General features: G+C 44.5%; 1 protein-coding gene across 1 annotated transcript; it reads right to left on the reverse strand.

The window, feature by feature from the left end:
• Positions 1–3,855: 3,855 nt before the first annotated feature.
• LOC134294574 (zinc finger protein 658B-like) lies at positions 3,856–12,370 on the reverse strand. The gene is made up of 2 exons (XM_062966122.1): positions 12,240–12,370; positions 3,856–6,396 (listed from the first exon to the last, which is right to left on the reverse strand). Exon 2 carries the CDS (start codon positions 6,198–6,200, stop codon positions 4,563–4,565), a length of 1,638 nt encoding a protein of 545 aa, XP_062822192.1. The 5' UTR covers positions 6,201–6,396; positions 12,240–12,370; the 3' UTR covers positions 3,856–4,562.
• Between the last annotated feature and the right edge of the window lie 10,259 nt (positions 12,371–22,629).

The raw sequence follows: 22,629 nt of genomic DNA on the forward strand, positions 1-22,629 counted from the left end.
GTAAATTTAAATTCTGTAAGTGACCATCGAGATGTGAATATGGTATTAGAATATCAAATTGACTACGAGCCCCTAAAAAGAATGTGGATGGACATAAAGATTATTAATAAAAATGTATAAGGAAAAATATTTTAAGAGAATGGACAGAAATTGGGGAGTTGAATGAAAGGGAACCCCCTTCATATGAGGTGCTTTGGGATGCAATGAAAGCAGTTTTAAGAGGATTGTTTAGTAAATATTCAGGTATACTGAAGAAACCGGAAAGGAATATGAGAACCAACTGATAGGTGAAATAAAAAACCTTGAGTCTATGTACTTGTTAACAAAGGATTTGAAGATTATAAATAATATTACCAGATTAAAGAAAGAGTTGGAGGCTAAAGATATAGAAAAAGTTAAAAAAGACATGATGTATACAAACAGATATTATTTTGAATATAATAATAAAAGCTCAAAACTGCTGGCAAAAACAGCACAGATAAAAAAGGAATAGAGGGAGATTGGAAGTATCAAGGATAGTAATGGTATCTTATGTGCCAGAATGGTAGATAAAATCAAAGCGATACAGGATTTCTATTCCAATATGTATAGAGGGAAAGAAGTAGATATAGCCGAGCTGGACAAATATCTGGAACAAAATTTACGCAAGAAATTAAGTGAGACCCACAGTAAGGAAACAGAGAAATCTATAACATAAATTAAAGACATAATAAATAAATTAAGGAAGGGTAAGTCACCAGGCGAAGATGGTATGCCAGCTGAAATCTATAAAACATATATAGAATTTCTAGTACCCAAATTACAGAGATTGTTCAATGACATATTGAGGGGGAAACCCATACCAAATTCATGGAAACATACTAGGATAATGTGTTGTCGAAGGCTTTCATGGCCGGGATCACAGGGTTGTTGTATGTCTTTCGGGCTGTGTGGCCATGTTCCAGAAGCATTCTCTCCTGACGTTTCGCCCACATCTATGGCAGGCATCCTCAGAGGTTGTGAGGTATGGAGAAAACTAAGCAAAGAGGTTCATATATATCTGTGGAAAGTCTAGGGTGAGAGAGGTCAGTATGAATGTTAGGTAGTTAATCACTTAAATTAGCATTGAAAAGCTTATCTGCTGTCTTCTTCCTGCCTCTGGGGCATCCTTTGTTTAGAGTCATTAACTGCCCTTGGTTGATTCATGTCTGGAAATCCTCTGTTTTTAGAGTATTGCTTTTTATTTACTGTTCTGATTTTTGAGTTTTGTAATACTGGTAGCCAGATTTTGTTCATTTTCATGGTTTCTTCCTTTCTGTTGAAGTTGTCCACATGCTTGTGGATTTCAATGGCTTCTCTGTGTAGTCTGACATGATAGTTGTTAGAATGGTCCAGCATTTTTGTGTTCTCAAATAGTATTCTGTGTCCAGGCTGGTTCATCAAATGCTCTGCTATGGCTGATTTCTCTGGTTGAATTAGTCTGCAGTGCCTTTCATGTTCTTTGACTCTTGTTTGGGCGCTGCGTTTGGTGGTCCCTATGTAGACTTGTCCACAGCTGCATGGTATCCGGTAGACTCCTGCAGAAGAGAGAGGATCCCTCTTGTCCTTCGCTGACCGTAGCATTTGTTGGATTTTCTTCGTGGGTCTGTAGATAGTTTGTAGGTTGTGCTTCTTCATCAGCTTCCCTATGCGGTCAGTAGTTCCCTTGATGTATGGTAAGGACACCTTTCCTCTGGGTGGATCTTTGTCTTGACTCTCATGGCTTGTTCTTGGCCTTGCAGCTCTTCTGATGTCTGTGGTGGAGTATCCATTGGCCTGTAGAGCCCAGTTTAGGTGGTTGAGTTCACCTTGGAGGAGGTGAGGTTCGCAGATTCTTTGTGCACGGTCTGTCAGGGCTTTGATTGTGCTCCTTTTTTGACTTGGGTGATGGTTGGAGTTTTTATGAAGGTATCTATCTGTGTGTGTAGGTTTTCTGTAAACTGTGTGGCCCAATTGTTGATTGGGTTTGCGGATGACCAGAACATCTAGAAATGGCAGTTTTCCTTCCTTTTCTTTTTCCATGGTGAATTGGATGTTTGGATGGATGCTGTTAAGATCCACCCAAACATCCAATTCACCATGGAAAAAGAAAAGGAAGGAAAACTGCCATTTCTAGATGTTCTGGTCATCCGCAAACCCAATCAACAATTGGGCCACACAGTTTACAGAAAACCTACACACACAGATAGATACCTTCATAAAAACTCCAACCATCACCCAAGTCAAAAAAGGAGCACAATCAAAGCCCTGACAGACCGTGCACAAAGAATCTGCGAACCTCACCTCCTCCAAGGTGAACTCAACCACCTAAACTGGGCTCTACAGGCCAATGGAGACTCCACCACAGACATCAGAAGAGCTGCAAGGCCAAGAACAAGCCATGAGAGTCAAGACAAAGATCCACCCAGAGGAAAGGTGTCCTTACCATACATCAAGGGAACTACTGACCGCATAGGGAAGCTGATGAAGAAGCACAACCTACAAACTATCTACAGACCCACGAAGAAAATCCAACAAATGCTACGGTCAGCGAAGGACAAGAGGGATCCTCTCTCTTCTGCAGGAGTCTACCGGATACCATGCAGCTGTGGACAAGTCTACATAGGGACCACCAAACGCAGCGCCCAAACAAGAGTCAAAGAACATGAAAGGCACTGCAGACTAATCAACCAGAGAAATCAGCCATAGCAGAGCATTTGATGAACCAGCCTGGACACAGAATACTATTTGAGAACACAAAAATGCTGGACCATTCTAACAACTATCATGTCAGACTACACAGAGAAGCCATTGAAATCCACAAGCATGTGGACAACTTCAACAGAAAGGAAGAAACCATGAAAATGAACAAAATCTGGCTACCAGTATTACAAAACTCAAAAATCAGAACAGTAAATAAAAAGCAATACTCTAAAAACAGAGGATTTCCAGACATGAATCAACCAAGGGCAGTTAACGACTCTAAACAAAGGATGCCCCAGAGGCAGGAAGAAGACAGCAGATAAGCTTTTCAATGCTAATTTAAGTGATTAACTACCTAACATTCATACTGACCTCTCTCACCCTAGACTTTCCACAGATATATATGAACCTCTTTGCTTAGTTTTCTCCATACCTCACAACCTCTGAGGATGCCTGCCATAGATGTGGGCGAAACGTCAGGAGAGAATGCTTCTGGAACATGGCCACACAGCCCGAAAGACATACAACAATACTAGGATAATATTGATACCTAAACCGGGTAAGGACAAATTAATATTAGACTCGTATGGCCCTATTTCTCTAATTAACCAAGACGCAAAAATTTTCATGGCCATTTTGGCCAATAGATTAAAGAATTTTGTTGAGTATTATATTAACCCGGACCAATGTGGGTTTGTTAAGGGAAGACAAATGGTCCGTAGAGTGATAAATATTATAGAGAATGCCAAAAACGAGAAAGCTCAGGTAGACATTTTTGTATTGGACATATATAAAGCCTTTGATATAGAAGGTTGGGTAGTGTTGAAATCTCCAATTAAAAAATATGGTTTTGGAGAGGGTTTCCAACATATAATAGAACAAATATATTCAGAAAACAGGGCTAAAGTCATAATTAATGATTCAAGTACTGAATCTTTTAGTATTAAACAAGGAGTAAGGCAGGGTTGTCCTCTTTCCGCAGTATTATTTATTTTAGTTATGGAATTATTAGCTTCTGCAATTAGGAAAGATAAGGAGATACAGGGAATGGGAATGGACAATAAAACCAAAATTAGCTTATTTGTGGATGATACACTTTTGAAAGTAAGGAATCCAGATAGGCCACTAGACCAGATAATTCTACATTTAAAGCAGTTTGGGAAAATAACAGGTTTAATAATTAATTGGAAGAAAACAGAGGTAATGACAATAAACCTGGAGGGAAAGGTCAAAGAGAAAATAATGGATCAATTTAAGATTAGAAGCAAAATTAAGTACTTAGGAGTTACAATACCTGTAAATTATTCAGTTTAAAAAATTAAATTTTGCCACTCCAGTCTCAGAATTTTTAACCTTTCTAAATTTGCCACCTTTTTAGAAAATAATTTTTAAGTAAAAAAACAATAATATCACATAAAGGAGAAATTATACAATGTATGATACTAAACGTATGTGGCTAACTAAACAAAGTATAAACCTAAATTAGAAACAAATATCAACAAAACACATACCTACAAAGACACAAACTACACCAACAAACAAAAATAGACAAAAACCTCACACTCTCTATTCATTGTTTTTATACCATCTATAAACCTCACACTCTCTATTCATTGTTTTTATACCATATTATTCTACTCCATGTAGACAATCCTATACAAGCACACATTTGCCTTTGGTACCAGTTATTCTCATTCATAAATATGACACTTGACACATGCCCCTATTGTTGTCATGAAAAGTCCTGTGATGTGAACGTAGATTTACATTGTAAGTGAAGGTTTTTCAACACTCCAGGCATTTATAAGGTTTCTCCTTTGATGTGTATGTAGACGTGGTTCCTGAGTGAAGATCTGTCCACACTAAAGGAATGTATATGGTTTCCCCCCAGTGTGAGTTCTTTGATGTGAATGTAGAGTTCCAATCTGAGCGAAGGTCTGTCCACACTCCAGGCATTTATAGGGTTTCTCCCCAGTGTGAGTCCTTTGATGTCTACGTAGACTTGAACTATGAGCAAAGTTCTGTCCACACTCCTGGCAGTTATAGGGTTTCTCCCCAGTGTGAATCTTTTGATGTGAATGTAGACCTGCACTCCGAGCAAAGCTCTGTCCACACTCCCGGCATGTATAGGGTTTCTCCCCAGTGTGAGTTCTTTTATGTGAATGTAGAGTTCCAATCTGAGCGAAGGCCTGTCCACACACCAGGCATTTATAGGGTTTCTCCCCAGTGTGAGTCCTTTGATGTCTACGTAGACTTGAACTATGAGCAAAGTTCTGTCCACACTCCTGGCAGTTATAGGGTTTCTCCCCAGTGTGAGTCTTTTGATGTGAATGTAGATCTGCACTCCGAGCAAAGCTCTGTCCACACTCCCGGCATGTATAGGGTTTCTCCCCAGTGTGAGTTCTTTTATGTGAATGCAGAGTTCCAATCTGAGCGAAGCTCTGTCCACACTCCAGGCATTTATAGGGTTTCTCCCCAGTGTGGGTCCTTTGATGTAAACGTAAATGTCCCCCCTGAGTAAAGCTCTGTCCACATTCCAGGCATTTATAGGGTTTCTCCCCAGTGTGAGTCCACTGATGTGAACGTAGGCCTGAACTACAAGTGAAGCTCTGTCCACACTTCAGGCATTTATAGGGTTTCTCCCCAGTGTGAGTCCTTTGATGTGAACGTAGGCCTGAACTCTGAGTGAAGCTCTGTCCACACTCCAGGCATTTATAGGGTTTCTCCCCAGTGTGGGTCCTTTGATGTAAACGTAAATTTCCCCTCTCAGTGAAGCTCTGTCCACACTCAAGACATTCAAAGGGTTTCTCCCCAGTGTGAGTCCACTGATGTGAACGCAGGCCTGAACTACAAGTGAAGCTCTGTCCACACTCCAGGCATTTATAGGGTTTCTCCCCAGTGTGAGTCCTTTGATGTGAACGTAAGCACCCCTTCTGAGTGAAGCTCTGTCCACAGTCCAGGCATTTATAGGGTTTCTCCCCAGTGTGAGTCCTTTGATGTGAACGTAGGCCTGAACTCTGAGTGAAGCTCTGTCCACACTCCAGGCATTTATAGGGTTTCTCCCCAGTGTGAGTCATTTGATGTGAACGTAGACCTGAACTCTGAGTGAAGCTCTGTCCACACTCCAGGCATTTAAAGGGTTTCTCCCCAGTGTGAGTCCTTTGATGTGAACGTAGGCCTGAACTACGAGTGAAGCTCTGTCCACACTCCAGGCATATATAGGGTTTCTCCCCAGTGTGAGTCCTTTGATGTGAATGTAGACGTGAACTATGCGTAAAGCTCTGTCCACACTCCAGGCATTTAAAGGGTTTCTCCCCAGTGTGAGTCCTTTGGTGTGAATGTAGACCTGAACTTCGGGTGAAGCTCTGTCCACACTCCAGGCATGTATAGGGTTTCTCCCCAGTGTGAATCCTTTCATGCAGTAGCAGATGGCTCCTCCAACTGAAGTTCTTTCCACACTCAAGGCATGTATAGGGTTTCTCCTTCATGTCGACAGTCATGTGATATGGAAACGTGAGTGTTCCCTTTTTCTTTCTGATCAAAATTGAGTTCCACAAGATTGGCACCTAGCGAGGATTTCTTCTTCCCACATGATTTCTTTCATTATTGCCCTTTGGTTTCCAAATTCCTCAATCTCCACTAGATATTGATATTTTCTTTTCATGCCTGTGGTGACTTCATAGGGTCTTCATTTCCCTGATCAAGAAAGAAGCAAAAGGTTAAACATGAACCGGCAAACTTCCTTTATTTCCAAGATGATCCTCTTTTCCATTCATGGCTTATGTTGAAAATTGAACTACCAAGAAATTGAGATACGAAGGGTCTCAAGGACACAAGGAAACAAACAAAGGTGATCACAGATTGATGAACAATAACGGATGGATTCAGAAGGAAAGAAGAAAAGAAGGGAGGGAGGATGAAAATGAGTGATTTCATGGAAGGAAAGAGGGATGGATGGAAGAAAAAGGGACCTTTGTACAATACGAAAGAGCCTCATTGATTTTGTTGGCTTGACCTAAACACGGCTAAAGAAACAAAAAGCAGTCAGTCAGACAGACATAGACAGGGCTTCGTTCACTCTGAATAAAGGGTTTCCATGAATTACCAGCATAAGTTAAATATTAAGCGACACAATGATCCCTTTATTGATGATTTCATGAATGTCTAGATTCCCTTTCAGGCTAGTCGGGAAACTCTCCTTCCTGCCCAGCCCTTTCCACCCCTGTCCATTTCCGCCTCTATTTCCTCCCCTCTGTTGTGGGGAAAGGCTTTTCAGCAGGTGAAGGCTGGGTTCTGGTCTTTGGCTGGGTTCTGCGGTCTCTGGATACAGGTGAACTACAACTCCCAAAATTAAGGCCCATTCTCACAAACCCTTGTAGTATGTTCAGTTGGTCATGAGGCTTCTCTGTGCAAAGTGTGGTCCTGGTCCATTGTCAGTGGGGGTGACTTTTTCTCTGGATGCAGGTGAACTATAAGTCCCTTTCCCTCAAACTTGTCCAATATGTTCTATGGGGGCTCTGTGTGCCAAGTGTGGTCCTGGTCCATCATTGGAGAGGTTTGATTGCAGGGGAACTATAAATCCCAGTACCTACTACTCCCAAATGTCTGGGCCAATTCCCCTCAAAACCCACCAAATGTGGGCACATCAGGTATGCATGGTAAGTTAGGTCCAGGCCCATCATTATTTGGGATCATAGTGTTCTAGATGTAGGTGAACTACAACTCCTCTACATTCCCCAGTAGGAGTCACAGCAGTGCTCTGACTTGATGCAAGGCGAACTACAACTTCCACCACGTGGAGTCAGTCCCCCAAACTCCTCCACTAAATTTAGTTGCTGCTCAGTTCTGCTGTGTTTGTTATGCAGACAGATTTGAAAAGGAAGGGCAGTAGGAGGGGTCATGCAAATTCCACAGCAATGGAGAACCCTGGGATGCCTGCCTATGGTGCAAGGGCAGTGGGCTGGGTCATGCATATTTCACAGCAATGGAGAACCGTGGGATGCCTGCCTGTGGTGCAGAAGCAAAATCTAGGATGAAACTGTCCCCAGATGAAAGCATTCGTTTGGGAAGGACATTGGCAGGGATTGGGCTGCATGTTCATTGAGCTCGCTGTAACCGCAATGTCAGTGAAAAAGAGTGACTTGCTGGCTTTTCAGCACTGGGAACTGTAGCCTGTCTGTGGAGGCAAAAGGCTGTCTGTGTGAGCGGACACCTGTGCCACATACACACATACGGGTTTTCACTTTTATTATGGACTAGCTTGGGGACCCGGCGGTGCACAGGTTATTTGAGAAAGACATTGTTTTCCTGTGTTCCAAGTTTAGTCTAGGTCCAGGGTCAGTGGGGTTCAGTGGGTGCAGGTGAACTACAACTCCCATATGGGAGTCCATCATCCATTGTCCATCCCACTCCAAACAGGGGGATTGTGTCATGGGGACTGTGTGTGTGTGAGGGAGGCAAAAAAGTACCACCAACGTAGGGAAAAAAACTCAGGGGGGTGGGTAAGGTGGGAGGGAGTAAAAGTTTTCATAAAGAGACCCAAAACTATCCTTAAAAGGAAAGATTAAAAATATAGTCATTATTGAAGTGCTCATTCATTGGAGGTGAACTATAAATCTCACTACCTACTACTCCGCAACTTCCAGGCCAATTCCCCTCCAAACATACCAGTAGTCAAATCTGGGCATATCGGGTCTGCATGGCAAGTTTGGCCCAGACTTATCATTGTTTGGGTTCATAGCATTCTGGGTGTAGGTGAAGTACAACTCCTCTAAATCCCCCAGTAGGAGTCACAGTGCTCTGACTTAATGTGGGGTGAACTAAAAATTCCACCATGTGCAGTTAATCCTCAAATTCCTCCAGTAAGTTTAGTTGCAGCTCAATTCTTCTCTGTTGGTTATGCAGAGAGATTTGAAAGGGAAGGGCAGTGGGCAGAGCCATGCAAATTCCACAGGAATGGAGAACCCTGGGATGCCTGCCTGTGATGGAGGAAAATGCAAAATCTAGGATGAAATGGTCCCCAAATGAAAGCATTCCTTGGGTGGTGGGCCGTAGTGTTTGGGAAGGACTTTGGCAGGGGCTGGGCCAAAGTCGCTGTAACCGTAATGTCAGTGCAAAGAGGTGACTTGCTGGATTCTCAGGCCTGGGAACTGTAGCCTGTTTGTGGAGGGCGGAGGCTGTCTGTGTGAGTGGACAACTGTGCCACATACACACATAAGGGTTTTCGCTTTTATTATGGATTTAGATTAGATTAGATTTAGATTAGATAGATTAGATTTAGATAGATTTAGATTAGATTCAGATTAGATTTAGATTTAGTTATATAGATACAGATGTTACCTTATAATAATTTAGACCAAAATTTTAAAAAAATGGCAAATTATATTAAACATGGACTGTAATAGAAATAAAGAGTCAGAATAAATAAAACTAAACGGTATAAACCATAAAAAGAAGGCAGGTTAGGTCTCCCAAATATTAAATTGATCATGCCAATCAAATAAGTTTCGTAGTGGAAGGATTAGCAAAGCAAGGAAAACTGGAAGGGCCAGAACAGTGGTTCTCAACCTGGGGTCCCTCCCCAGGTGTGTTTGGCCTACAACTCCCAGAAATCCCAGCCAGTTCAGTTTACCAGCTGTTAGGATTTCTGGGACTGTAAGGCCAAAAACATCTAGGGAGGGACCCCAGGTTGAGAACCACTGGTCTAGAAGAAGAGGATAAGAAATTAGAATAGAAACCAGAGTGTATTTTGATAGAAAATAAAGGAAAGTCTAAAAAGAATTGGTATAATGAACAGAGTAACCCACTTATATAATCCCACTCCCGCAACCCCACCAGCATTCAAATTTGAGCACTTCGGGTATTGCCAAATGTGGTCCAGTGAATGAAAAGATATCCTGCATATCAGATTGTCAGGATCTGACCGCTAAGCATTCACACTAAGCCGACCTGTTCCCATCCTGCCAAAGCAATTGAAATGGAGATAGCCTAAATGATAAGGGCCATCTGGCTGGGAGGATTGATTTGTGGACTGCTCTGGCCTCCGAGCCTGGGAAAGGACTATTGACAGATAGGTGTGAATGTGGAAGGGGGGTCGGGGGAAAGTAGTAGTTTGATATGCTGAGGTCTGGGCGGATCTCTGTCAGTAGTAGCTTCGCTTTCATCTTGGCAAGAAGGATTTCAATAAAGTGTATCCACGGAATACCTGTGTGAGCCTGCTTTGTGTCCTACACCTTCCAAGGACTGACATTACAATTCACAACAGTAGCAAAATGACAGTTACGAAGGAGTAACGAAAATAATGTTATGGTTGGGGGTCACCACAGCATGAGGAACTACTATATTAAGGAGTCACGGCATCAGGAAGGTTGAGAACCACTGGCTGAAAGAGACGCAGGGTCTGTTGAGCCTCCAGAAATGAAGACCGAGAGGAGGGGGTTGGAGAGGAGCCACATGCAAACATCGGGAAGGAGGCCCCAAGGAAGAGGGAGGGGGCTTCCTTTCTGCTGCCCTGGAGACGAGGCCTCAGCGGAGCCGTGGGTTCCAACGACAAGGAAGGAGATCCCACCCGAACCTCAGGAAGGGCTGCTCAGTGGTGGGAGGCTCCTCCTTTGGAGGTTCTTAAACAGTGGCTGGGTGGCCATCTGCCGGGGCTGCTTTCGTGGTGCTTCTCCTGCCTTACTGGCGGAAAGAAAAGAGGGGGCCGGGCAGGGTGGCCCTTCTGTGGGTTCCTCCCCACTCTGGGATCCTCTGGTTCCCATCGGGAGGGATTGGTTGCATGCTGCAAGTCAGGCTATGAGGATGACCCAGGAAGGAATCCCACTGGAGCATTGCCACACACCAAGGTATTTGGGAGTCACCCTGGACTCTGACCTATAAGAAGCACTGCTTGGCTATCAAGTAACACGTGGGCGCTGGAAATAACATCGTATGACAGCTGACTGGCACACCCTGGGGATCACAACCAGGCATGGTGAAGACATCTGCCCTTGCGCATGGCTACTCTGTGGCTGAGTACGCATGCCCAGCGTGGAACACATCCCACAACATTAAAACAGTGGATGTGGCCCTTAAGGAGACATGCCACATTATGACAGGGTGTGTACACCCCACACTGCTGGAGAAATTATACTGTTTAGCCGGCATTGCACCACCTGACATCCGCCGGGAATTAGCTGCCAGTAATGAAAAGACCAAGGCAGTGACATCTCCGGCCCATCCCCAGTTCAGCTATCAGGCAGCATGCCAACGCCTTAAATCAAGACACAGCTTCCTAAGATCTACAGAGATACTCACAAGAACACCTCAGCAAGCCAGAGTCCAAAAGTGGCAGGACAAAACCCAGAACCTCAATCCATGGCTGAGACCAGATGAGAGTCTTCCCCCTGGGCACTCAGAAGACAGAGCGACTCAGAAGGCGCTGAACAGACCGCGCTTTGGCACCAGGAGATGCAGATATATTTGGAACACAGACATCCATAGCGAAGATACACAATGTATTATGTTGTTATTTTTGAAGCATCAAACCACAGATTTATTGCTTATATACACAACAGGAAGGTACCACTTGTCTCTATCCTGAATCAATGTCTGTATTCATATAGGATTCAAACGGGAGACCTCAGTCTCCTCAAAATAAACACAATAGTCCAATATATGATGATTTAAAAAGTCACTTGTATATGTCTGGAAGGACCATGTGAGGCATCACGTGACCACCTGGGGTCGTGGCATCAGGAAGGCTGAGAACCACTGGCCGAAAGAGAAGCGGGGTCTGTAGAGCCTCCAGAAAGGAAGACCGAGGGGAGGGGGCTGGAGAGGAGCCCCGTGTGGACCTCGGGAAGGAGGCCCCGAGGGCGGGGGAGCGGGACTCCTTCCTGCAGGGTCGGGGGGAGTGGCCTTGGCTTTGGGAGTTCGCCTGCAGCCAGAAAGCACCGAACCCAGCCGAGGTGAGATCTGGACCAGACTTGGCACACAAACCCAACATGGGCAGCTGTGCACGCAGGCCTGATCTATAATAATAATAAGGTCACCCGACTGGGATCTGCGCACATCATCCGAAAATACATCACACAGTCCTAGAGACTTGGGAAGTGTTCGACTTGTGATTTTGTTAAACGAAATCCAGCATATCTACCTTGTTTGCTGTGTCATACAATAATATTAATAATATTAATAATAATAATAATAAATCTCTATTTACATCCCTCTCTCCTCCCTCTCGGGACCCAAAGCGGCTGAGAACGTATGAACATCACGTAAACAACAGAGCAGCTGGATCCTAGAAACACAACGGGACGGACAGGTGAAGGGACACAACTGGAGCAGACCTTCAGGCCCGTGAGGCGTCCTGTGGAGACCCGTCTGGGGAGGAGGGCATCCTGGGAGTTGTAGGCCTCCCTCCCCCCTCCCTCCCTCCTCCGCCCACACGCCCTCCCGCGGCCTCCCTTCCCTCACATCCCGAAGCGAACCGGGCCCCTCCGCCTCCCCCCCGGGCACCCCAGGCGAGCCCCCCTCCCTCCCTCCCTCTCCCCACAGACCTCTCTCTCTCTCTCTCTCTCCGTTCCCTTCCATCCGCCTTCCTTCCCGCCTCACAGACACAGACCAGGCCTCAGGCCAGGCGAGACGCCGCCATCTTCCTCCTCGTCTTCCTCCTCCCCCGGAGCCCGCCCCCGCCCCCTCCCATTGGCTGAGCCCGGGACGCCCCGCCCACCGGAGGCTCCCCATTGGCTGTGTCCCGCTCCCCCTCCTTTGATTGACGGGCGAGAGAGAGGAGGAAGGAAGGAGGAGGAGGAGAAGCCCGGAGTGGGTCCCCCCCTCTCTCCTCCCCCCCAGACACCATCCCTCGCCACCGGGGGTCCCGAGGAGGAGGAGGGGGAGGCGCGCCCTGTGTCGGGAGGGGAGGGCCAGGCCCGTTCCTGTCTGAGCTCAGGGCCCTCTGGGAAGGGAGGACTACAACTCCCAGGTCCCCAGGGCCAGTCTCCCCCAGACCCCGACAGGGACCCCAGTGGGCCCTGCCTGTCTGCCCGGCCTGGCCCAGATCCCTCCCTGCTTGGGTCCAGTGTTCTCTGAGGACGGGTGAACTCTCTCTCTCCGGGGCCAAGGCCAGCCACCCCCAACCCCCGCCAGTATTATGACCTGTTGATGTTTCTACTTGCAGTCTTTCTCCCCCGCCCTCCCTTCTCACCCCGAGGGGGACTCGGGGCGGATCCCAATGCACACACACACACACACGGCAAACACGCGATGCCATGACCACGCACACAGACACACACAGGCCATCCAACATGTTTCCGTCTTCTGGCTTCAGGAGGGAGTGCTCTGTTCCGGCCACTTCTGAGTCCTTGATGGAGGACTTCCTCATTCCTTGCCGCACGCTGCCGGCAGTCTTATGGTGTCATAATTTATTTAAATTGGCCTCCCCGCATAAAGCGGTACCTAGAGTTTTCTACTGAACAGATGCCTAGATGGGCAGAGAGCCAGGTTCTTAACGGTCAGGAACTCAATCTGACCCGGCCTTCGACCCCATGACCTCTCGGTCAGTCGTGATTTATTGCAGCTAATGGGCTGCGCCACAGCCCGGCCGGGATGCCAAGGTGGCCTTTGGGGTTGGGCCTGCGTGCCAAGCGAGTCCCAGGCCCATCGTTGGAGGGGTTCAGAGGGCGGCTCTTAGGCTGCAGAGGAACTACACATCCCGGTCGGTCCCTTCGAGTCTCCCTCTCTCTCTTGGGAGTTCAGTTGCTGTGTGCCATAGGAAATAATAGGAAAGGGCTGAGGGAGAGGAAGTGGGCAGGGTCATGCCAATTCCCTGCTATGTCCTATCCTTTTCTATGGCACACAGCAAGCAGAGGAACTGGTCCACCACTGAACAGACTGGAGAGAGGGGTCTGGGGAGGATTGACCCTGATTTCTAGGAGTGGTAGGGACCGGGATGTGTAGTTCCCTGCCATCTAAGAACTGAACTCTGAGCCCCACCAAGGATGGACCTGGGACTCGCCTTCCCTTCATTGTTTTACAATGTAATATATTTTATATTATACTAGAACTATTATGTTTTAGTAGTATATATTATTATTAGTATTATTTTATTATTATAGTGTTATAGTGTGTTTGTTATATTGTTATGATAAATTAATATTATAATTATATTATTTTGCATTAATATTTTATGGTATATTATATATTATGCCATTATAATTTATTTATTTATTTCCAACATTTGTATAACGCCCTTCTCACCCGAAGGGACTCAGGGCGTCTCACTATCGAATAATTATTACTATATTATAATATCAACATCAAATCGGATAGGATAATTATAATAATATAATACAACATTATAATTAGGGTTCTTATCCTATCCTATTAGTCGTCAATCCAGATCTACCCTTTGCCAAAATATACAATCCTGTGCTTTGACCAAAGTCAAGTTATAATTGTGATATAATAATTATTATAATAATATTGTATTATATATTATTACTATTATTATTATTATTATTATTATTATTATTATTATTATTATTATGTCTTTTACGTCCTGCCCCTCCTCTGGTCCTGCCCATCAAGGGAGCTCTCCCTCCCTCCCCCCTCCCTCCCTGGATGGCTGTTCCGTGCCTGCAGGGGGCGCCATGGAGACCCTTGTGATGCGCTGCAGTATCTCCCTCTGAAGGCCGTTCCCTTGGGAAGCTCCCTTTCCTGTTCACGGCCGGAAGGAAGGAAGGCAGTCGGGCTCTCTCTCTCTCTCTCTCTCTCTCTCTTGTGGTTCTTGCTCCTTGCCCGTTGCCTTTGCAGCCTGTTGCTGTGTCGCCTGGTTTGGTCCACATCCGGGTGAGTTTTTTTCGCTCCTTGAGCGGGGAGGAGGGGAGGAGCAGAGGGAACTATTATTGTTATTATTGTCATTGTCCCTCTTGGTTCTCTTGGACCTCTCAGAATCCAGACAAGACAGAGGTACTCCTGGTCAGTCAGCAGACCAAACAGATTAAAATACCCCGATGAAAGGAACCTAATAACATTCAGGATAGAATTATAATGAGGCTGGTCATCCAATAGCTGTCTCTCCAAAGGCCAGCCCAAACATCCAGGTTTTCAATTGTTTCTTAAAGGACGGTAGGGAGGGTGCCCACCTAATCTCCCTGGGGAGTTCCAGAGCCGGGGGGCCACATCCGAGAAGGCCCTCTCTCTCTCTCTCTCGTCCCCACCAGACGTATCTGTGAGGAAGGCGGAAGCGAGAGGAGGGCCTCCCCGGAAGATCTCAGAGCGCGTAGGTTCATAGAGGACGACGCGGTCACAAAGATAGGCAGGTCCTGAACCATTTAGAGTTTTATAGGTAATAACCTGCACCTTGAATTGGGCCCAGAATATTATCGGCAGCCAGTGAAGCTGCCTGAACAGGGGGGTTGACCGCTCCCTGTAAGCAGCTCCAATTAGTAACCTAGCTGCCGTTGTACCAACTGTAATTTCCGGACCGTCTTCATGGGCAGCCCTACGTAGAGCGCATTTTCGGACTGACTCCACATGATGGAAGTTGTAGTTCACCCTGCATCAAGACACAGCACTGTGACCCCCACTGACAATGGACCTGGACCACAATTAGTACACAGAACCCTCATGATCAAAGGAAAATACTGGGGAGGTTTGTGGGGGAATTCACCTTGATTTACAGCCACTGTGGGTACTGGGATTTATAGTTCACCTGCAGCCAAAGGGCACTCTGGACACCACCAAGGATGGCCCTGAACCTAACTTAGCACACAGAACCCCCATGACCAACAAAAATGCAGGAGAGCTTGGGGGCAAAGTCACCTTGATTTATAGGAATTATAGTTCCTACATCCAGAGAGCACTGTGTATGCGAACAACAATGGATCTGCAACAAATTTCAAATCACATCATTTATTTCGTTCATAGACTAGCACAGGAAATAAAGGTCACAGTTACATACAAACTTGGTACGCTTAGTACATTTAAAATGTAAAGATACTAAAGCACAATATGGCGGGAGGGAGGGGGGGGGAGAAACAGGGCAAAAACATACAATGCACAGGGCTATGAGGAAATTATAGAACCAAGAGAGAGGATTACTGGAGACATAGGTAACTTTTGGGACCCGTCATCCACCGCTCAGCTTATAACCTCTGGTGGCGAGTCAACTCCCTAAACAATTTGTGAATTTGGTGGAAGAATTAGATTTAATTGATGTATGGTGAACATCGCACAAAAAAAGATAAAGACTTTACTTTTTATTCAGACAGACATCAGTCGTGGTTGAGGATCGACATGGTTTGGGCCACACATTCCATATCAACAAGAATATCCAGAGTTAAAATATTGCCAAGGAATATCTCTGACCATTGCCCATTGGAATTTAGATTAGATGAGAGAAGAATTAACTTTAAATGGAGATTTAATGAGAATATGTTAAAATCAGAAGAAGATATAAAAAATAGAGAAATTCTAAAGGAGTATTCTCATTTGAACTCGAACCAGGAGACTCCAATCCAAATAATTTGGGACGCGAGTAAAGCTGTTATGCGGGGACATCTCATCCAGCAGAATGCCAGGAAAAATAAACTTAAGAGATATGATAAGGTTGTGGAACAAATAACTAAATTAGAAACAAGTCTAAAAGAAAACCCATCAAATAAGAAATTAAAACAAGATTTGAATTTTTGGCAAACACAGAAAGACTACTTAGAAACGGAACAAATAGCCAAGCAATTGAAGTTCATCAAACAGTATAATTTTCAGAACGCAAACAAACCAGGCCGATGGCTTTCCAGGAAAATTAGAAAAAAGAAACAAGTGCAGTTTATCACAGAAATAGACTCAGAGGGAAGAACTAATACAAATGACCAGGACATATGGAATCAATTTACCAAATTCTACAAGAATTTATATACTAAAGATACAATAAAGAAAGAGAATATAACGGCCTTTCTAAATAGGCAGAACCTTGAAAAAATAACGGAACAACAAAGAGAGAGACTAAACAAAGAGATTACTGTAGAGGAAATAAAAAAGGCCATAAGGGCGATGGACTCAAATAAGGCCCCTGGCCCAGACGGGTTCTCAACAAGTTACTATAAGGTAATGATTGAAGAAGTAACACCATATTTACACAAAATTATGAACGCGATACTTCAGGGGCAAAAGCCCCCTGACTCATGGCAAAAGACCACTATTACAGTGTTAAAGAAAGAAGGACAAGATCCCAAAGATGTGAAGAATTATAGGCCTATCTTGCTTCTTAACATAGATTACAAAGATATCTCGAAATTTATATGGCAAAACAAAAAACCAAGGATACATCGGAAAAATTTAATAGACGGAAAAAAAAAAAGAGGTGGATTTGGCCTTCCAGACCTACGGCTTTACTATGAAGCAGCGGGCCTAAGCTGAATAAGAGAATGGACGACTTTGAAAAGGCGAAACATCTTGACCCTGGATGGTTTCGACTTACGGAAGGGCTGGCATGCCTACATTTGGTATGACAAGTCAAAGATAGAAAGAAATTTTTCGAACCATTTTATTAGAGCTGGTCTAATAAGAATTTGGGACAGATACAAATTAAAATTTTACACAAAAATTCCTTTGTGGGTTTCTCCTCTGGAAGCTTTTCAGAGGAGAGAACTGGGATGGAGAATTTGGCCTACTTATGAAGATTTGTTAAAAAAAACAAAAAGGAAAATTTTAATTAAAAGAGGAGAGAGACATTAAACTTTTGTTTCCAAAATGTTTCTGGTTTCATTACAGGCAGGTGTACGATCTTTTTAGGGTAGATAAAGAGACAGGTTTTGCAGAAAGAGATGGTTTTTGGGATAACATAATGAAGAATGAGCAAAAACTAATTACAAAATTATATTAAAAACTATTAGAGTGGGCCACAGTAGAAAATCAGATAAAGGGATGTATGGTGAAATGGGCACAGAATGTGGGGCATCAAATTCAATTGAAAAGTTAAACAGACGGGCACTTTCTATCATTTATGGTGGACATGCCCAAAAGCTCAACTTTTGATGCAGGCCAGAATCCCGTTGGCTTTTTTAGCTGCCGCATCACATTGTTGGCTCATGTTTAACTTGTTGTCCACAAGGACTCCAAGGTCTTTTTTGCACACACTGCTGTCAAGCCAGGCGTCCCCCATTCTGTATCTTTGATTCCCATTTTTTCTGCCGAAGTGAAGTATCTTGCATTTGTCCCTGTTGAACTTCATTTTGTTAGTTTCGGCCCATCTCTCTATTCTGTCAAGATCGTTTTGAATTCTGCTCCTGTCTTCTGGAGTGTTAGCTAACCCTCCCAGTTTGGTGTCGTCTGCAAACTTGATGATCGTGCCTTCTAACCTTTCGTCTAAGTCATTAATAAAGATGTTGAACAGAACCAGGCCCACTTGTCACTTCTTTCCATGATGAAGACGACGCATTGGTGAGCACCCTTTGGGTTCGTTCGCTTAGCCAATTACAGATCCACCTATCCGTAGTTTTGTCTAGCCCACATTTTACTAGTTTGTTTGCCAGAAGGTCGTGGGGGACTTTGTCGAAGGCCTTACTGAAATCCAGGCACGCTACATCCACAGCATTCCCTGTATCGACCCAACTCGTAACTCTATCAAAAAAAGAGATCACCTCCATCACAGAGTCTCCTCCACCGTTCAGCTTATAACCTCTGGCAGCCGCCTCCATCACAGAGCCTCCTCCACCGCTCATCTTATATCTTCTGGGGGCCGCCTCCATTACAGAGCCTCCTCCATCGCTCATCTTATATCTTCTGGCGGCCGCCTCCATCACAGAGCCTCCGCTACTGTTCATCTTATAAACTCTGGCCGCTGCCTCCATCACAGAACCGCCTCCACTGCTCATCTTATAACATCTAGCGGCCGCCTCCATCACAGAGCCTCCGCTACCGTTCATCTTATAACCTCTGGCCGCCGCCTGCATCACAGAGCCTCCTCCACCACTCAGCTTATAACCTCTGGCCACTGCCGGCATCACAGAGCCTCCTCCACTGCTCAGCTTATAACCTCTAGAGGCCTCCTCCATCTCATAGCCTCCTCTACTGTTCAGCTTATATCTTCTGGTGGTCTCCTGCATTACAGAGCCTCCTCCACCACTCATCTTATATCTTCTGGCGGCCGCCTCCATCACAGAGCCTCCTCCATCGCTCATCTTATATCTTCTGGCGGCCGCCTCCATTACAGAGCCTCCTCCATCGCTCATCTTATATCTTCTGGCGGCCGCCTCCATCACAGAGCCTCCGCTACCGTTCATCTTATAACCTCTGGCCGCTGCCTCCATCACAGAACCGCCTCCACTGCTCATCTTATAACATCTAGCGGCCGCCTCCATCACAGAGCCTCCGCTACCGTTCATCTTATAACCTCTGGCCGCTGCCTGCATCACAGAGCCTCCTCCACTGCTCAGCTTATAACCTCTAGAGGCCTCCTCCATCTCATAGCCTCCTCTACTGTTCAGCTTATAACATCTAGTGGTCTTCTCCATCTCAGAGCCTCCTCCACCATTCAGCTTATAACTTCTAGCAGCTGCCTCCCATCTCAGAGCCTCCTCCATCATTCAGCTTATAACCTCTAGTGGCCTCCATCTCAGAGCCTCGTCTACCACTGAGATTATAACATCTAGTGGCCTCCTTCTCACGTAGCCTCCTCCACTGCTTAGCTTATAACATCTAGCCTCCGCCTCCATCTCAGAGCATCCTCTACCGCTAAGCTCATAACATCAGAGGCTCCACCATCCCGGGCTTTCCAAATTTTATCTTCTATTTTTTTAAAGTTATTAACTTAAAATCCGTATGAACCAAATCTATCCTTCCCATTTGTGTGAACATGTTTGCATGGTTTCACAGCAAAGCAACCAGATTTGTCTCTGAAGTGCCTCCGTGATCTAACAGTCCTCACTCTTTCCTGAACACTCTGCATCAAAAGAACAGGAACCCTTTGGGTTCAGAATAAAACAAGCTGCTGACCAAACTTGGCACACAGACCCTGGAGTTGTAGTTCACCCTGCATCCAGAGAGCATTCGGAAGCCCACCAATGACGGATGGGGACCAAACTTAGCACACAGAACCCCGATGACCAACAGACCAACAGAACATACTGAAGGAGTTTGGGGGATAGACAAGACAGTGAAAAAGAATAGATGGTGGTCAAAGCAGTGAATACATGTTGTATAAAGCATAATAGGAACAATAATGTCTGGGGCAAGACAATTGAATCCAAACCCATGCCACCAACACAGAGGAAGGAAATGATGTTCAGAGGCAGTCTAGATTAAACATTAAACCCCATTTTGGGCTAAAACCAGTTTCAGCAGTTTTGACCCTTATAAACCCACCTCTTTTTTACAAATCAAAAAAATCAAAAAAGAGAGATTAAAAGCAACAATACAAGAAAGACAGAAATTATATATAATGCTTCGACTACACATGAAAGTAACTACTACATGAGATACAAAACTACAAAACACAAAAACAAAACAGTTACCTACATAGACACACAACTGAACTAGAAAACAGACAGGGAGACGTGCCTAAAGGCCTCATTCTATCTGTTAATTTTTATCTCTCATTATTCTTCTCCCTTTAGATAATATAACCACACTTATTGTTGTCAGTTTGTTCGCTTTGGCTAATTTGTAGGTCTTCATGAGCCATTCTTTTTGCTTTGGAATACCGTGTTTCCCCGAAAATAAGACAGTGTCTTATATTAATTTTTGCTTCCAAATATGCACTAGGTCTTATTTTCAGGGGATGTCTTATTTTTCCATGAAGAAGAATTCACATTTGTTGTTGAACAAAAATATGAACATTTATTATATACTGTACAGTAGTTGTCATCACAAACCAGCATAACCAGACAAACTGTGAATCTTATCAATAATTCCTTGTTACTACCATTATTTTCACGTACAATATTCTATGGTATGTACATTTACCGATCCTGCATGCTCGGCGGGCATGCTTCCAAACAAAACTTTGCTAGGTCTTACTTTCGGGGGAGGCCTTATATTTAGCAATTCAGCAAAACCTCTACTAGGTCTTATTTTTTGGGGATGTCTTATTTTAGGGGAAACAGGGTAAAACATTCCTTCCATCCCTGTGTAGAGTCAATTCTTACGTTAGTATATTGCAGTAACTATCCATGTTTTCATTCTAATTGATCATCCAATATTCTCAACATGTAAAACTCTAGTTTCATTTGGACCTAGTGATCTTGAATGGGGGAGTGGAAAGATAGAAATATGGCGAATTCACCTTTACATCTGGCATGGGGGCATCAACAATCGACTACTTAATAGTATCACATAATTTGTTAAATCTAGTCATATGCTTCAAAGTGGTGGTACGAACTGAGAGTGACCATTTACCTTTAAGTGCAGTCCTAAATCTTGAGGCACGGGGCTTACTTACAGAGTCTGAACCTGGAATCAGACTTGAGGCTGATTTAAGATTCTCCCACACCAACCGCTGCTCTACATTCAGAAAGCACTCTCAAATTAAGAGATGCCCTCCTATCTGCAAAAACACCAGAAGATGTACTGCGCTCATATCAGGACCTTGTTAGACAACTGCAAAAATGCCTGCAATGCAATAACCACACTAAAAAGCACTTTTGCCATTTTTCATCCAAATCTTGGTTTGACCAAGAGTGTCTAGAAATGAAGAAGTTGCTCCTTGAAAAGTACAAAGGGTACAGGAAGTCAAACTTGGCATCACTACCTGGAGAATGGCTGCAATTGAAGAAGAAATACAAAAACTTAATTCAGGAAAAAAAGAAACAGGTATTGAGATCAAACTGGCAGAAACTAACTGCTGCTTCGCAAACACATGACACAGCTGCCTTTTGGAAGATAGTGTCTGGGGGTTGGCAAAGCATGCCTCATGGATTAGACTTCCACATCCCTGTGAAATCATGGGGGAAATTACCATTTTTACCTTTACCATTTGGAGCCACGGGGAAGAGGAACCCAGCAAGTTCCTGGGCCACCTCAACAGCATCCACCCAAACATCCAATTCACCATGGAAAAGAAAAAAGAAGGAAAACTGTCATTTCTAGATGTTCTGGTCATCTGCAAACCCAATAAACAATTGGGCCACACAGTTTACAGAAAACCTACACACATAGATAGATACCTTCATAAAAACTCCAACCATCACCCAAGTCAAAAAAGAAACACAATCAAAGCCCTGACAGACCGTGCACAAAGAATCTGCGAACCTCGCCTCCTCCAAGGTGAACTAAACCACCTAAACTGGGCTCTACAGGCCAATGGAGACTCCACCATGGACATCAGAAGAGCTGCAAGGCCAAGAGCAAGCCAGGAGAGTAAAGACAAAGATCCAACCAGAGGAAAGGTGTTCTTACGTTATATCAAGGGAACCACTGACCGCATAGGCAAACTGATGAAGAATCACAACCTACAAACTATCTACAGAGCCACAAAGAAAATCCAACAAATGCTATGGTCAGCGAAAGACAAGAGGGATCCTCTCTCCTCTGCAGGAGTCTACCGTATACCATGCAGCTGTGGACAAGTCTACATAGGGACCACCAAACGCAGCACCCAAACACGAGTCAAAGAACATGAAAAGCACAGCAGACTCACTCAACCAGAGAAATCAGCCATAGCAGAGCACTTGATGAACCAACCTGGACACAGTATATTATTTGAGAACACAGAAATGCTTGACCACTCCAACATGTCAGACTACACAGAGAAGCCATTGAAATTCACAAGCATGTGGACAACTTCAACAGAAAGGAGGAAACCATGAAAATGAACAAAATCTGGCTACCAGTATTAAAAAATTCAAAAATCAGAACAGTAAATAAGAAGCAATAAGAAGTCTGCATTTGACTCAATCTCAAGAAACAGACTTTGGAGCAAACTTGATACCACCAACATAGACAGGTGTC

The sequence above is a fragment of the Anolis carolinensis genome, unplaced genomic scaffold, assembly GCF_035594765.1.
Source record: "Anolis carolinensis isolate JA03-04 unplaced genomic scaffold, rAnoCar3.1.pri scaffold_17, whole genome shotgun sequence".
NCBI lineage: Eukaryota > Metazoa > Chordata > Lepidosauria > Squamata > Dactyloidae > Anolis > Anolis carolinensis.

Excerpts from the sequence above, each read along its gene's own strand:
- LOC134294574 (XM_062966122.1), bottom strand. The coding sequence starts at position 6,200 with ATGACTGTCGACATGAAGGAGAAACCCTATACATGCCTTGAGTGTGGA.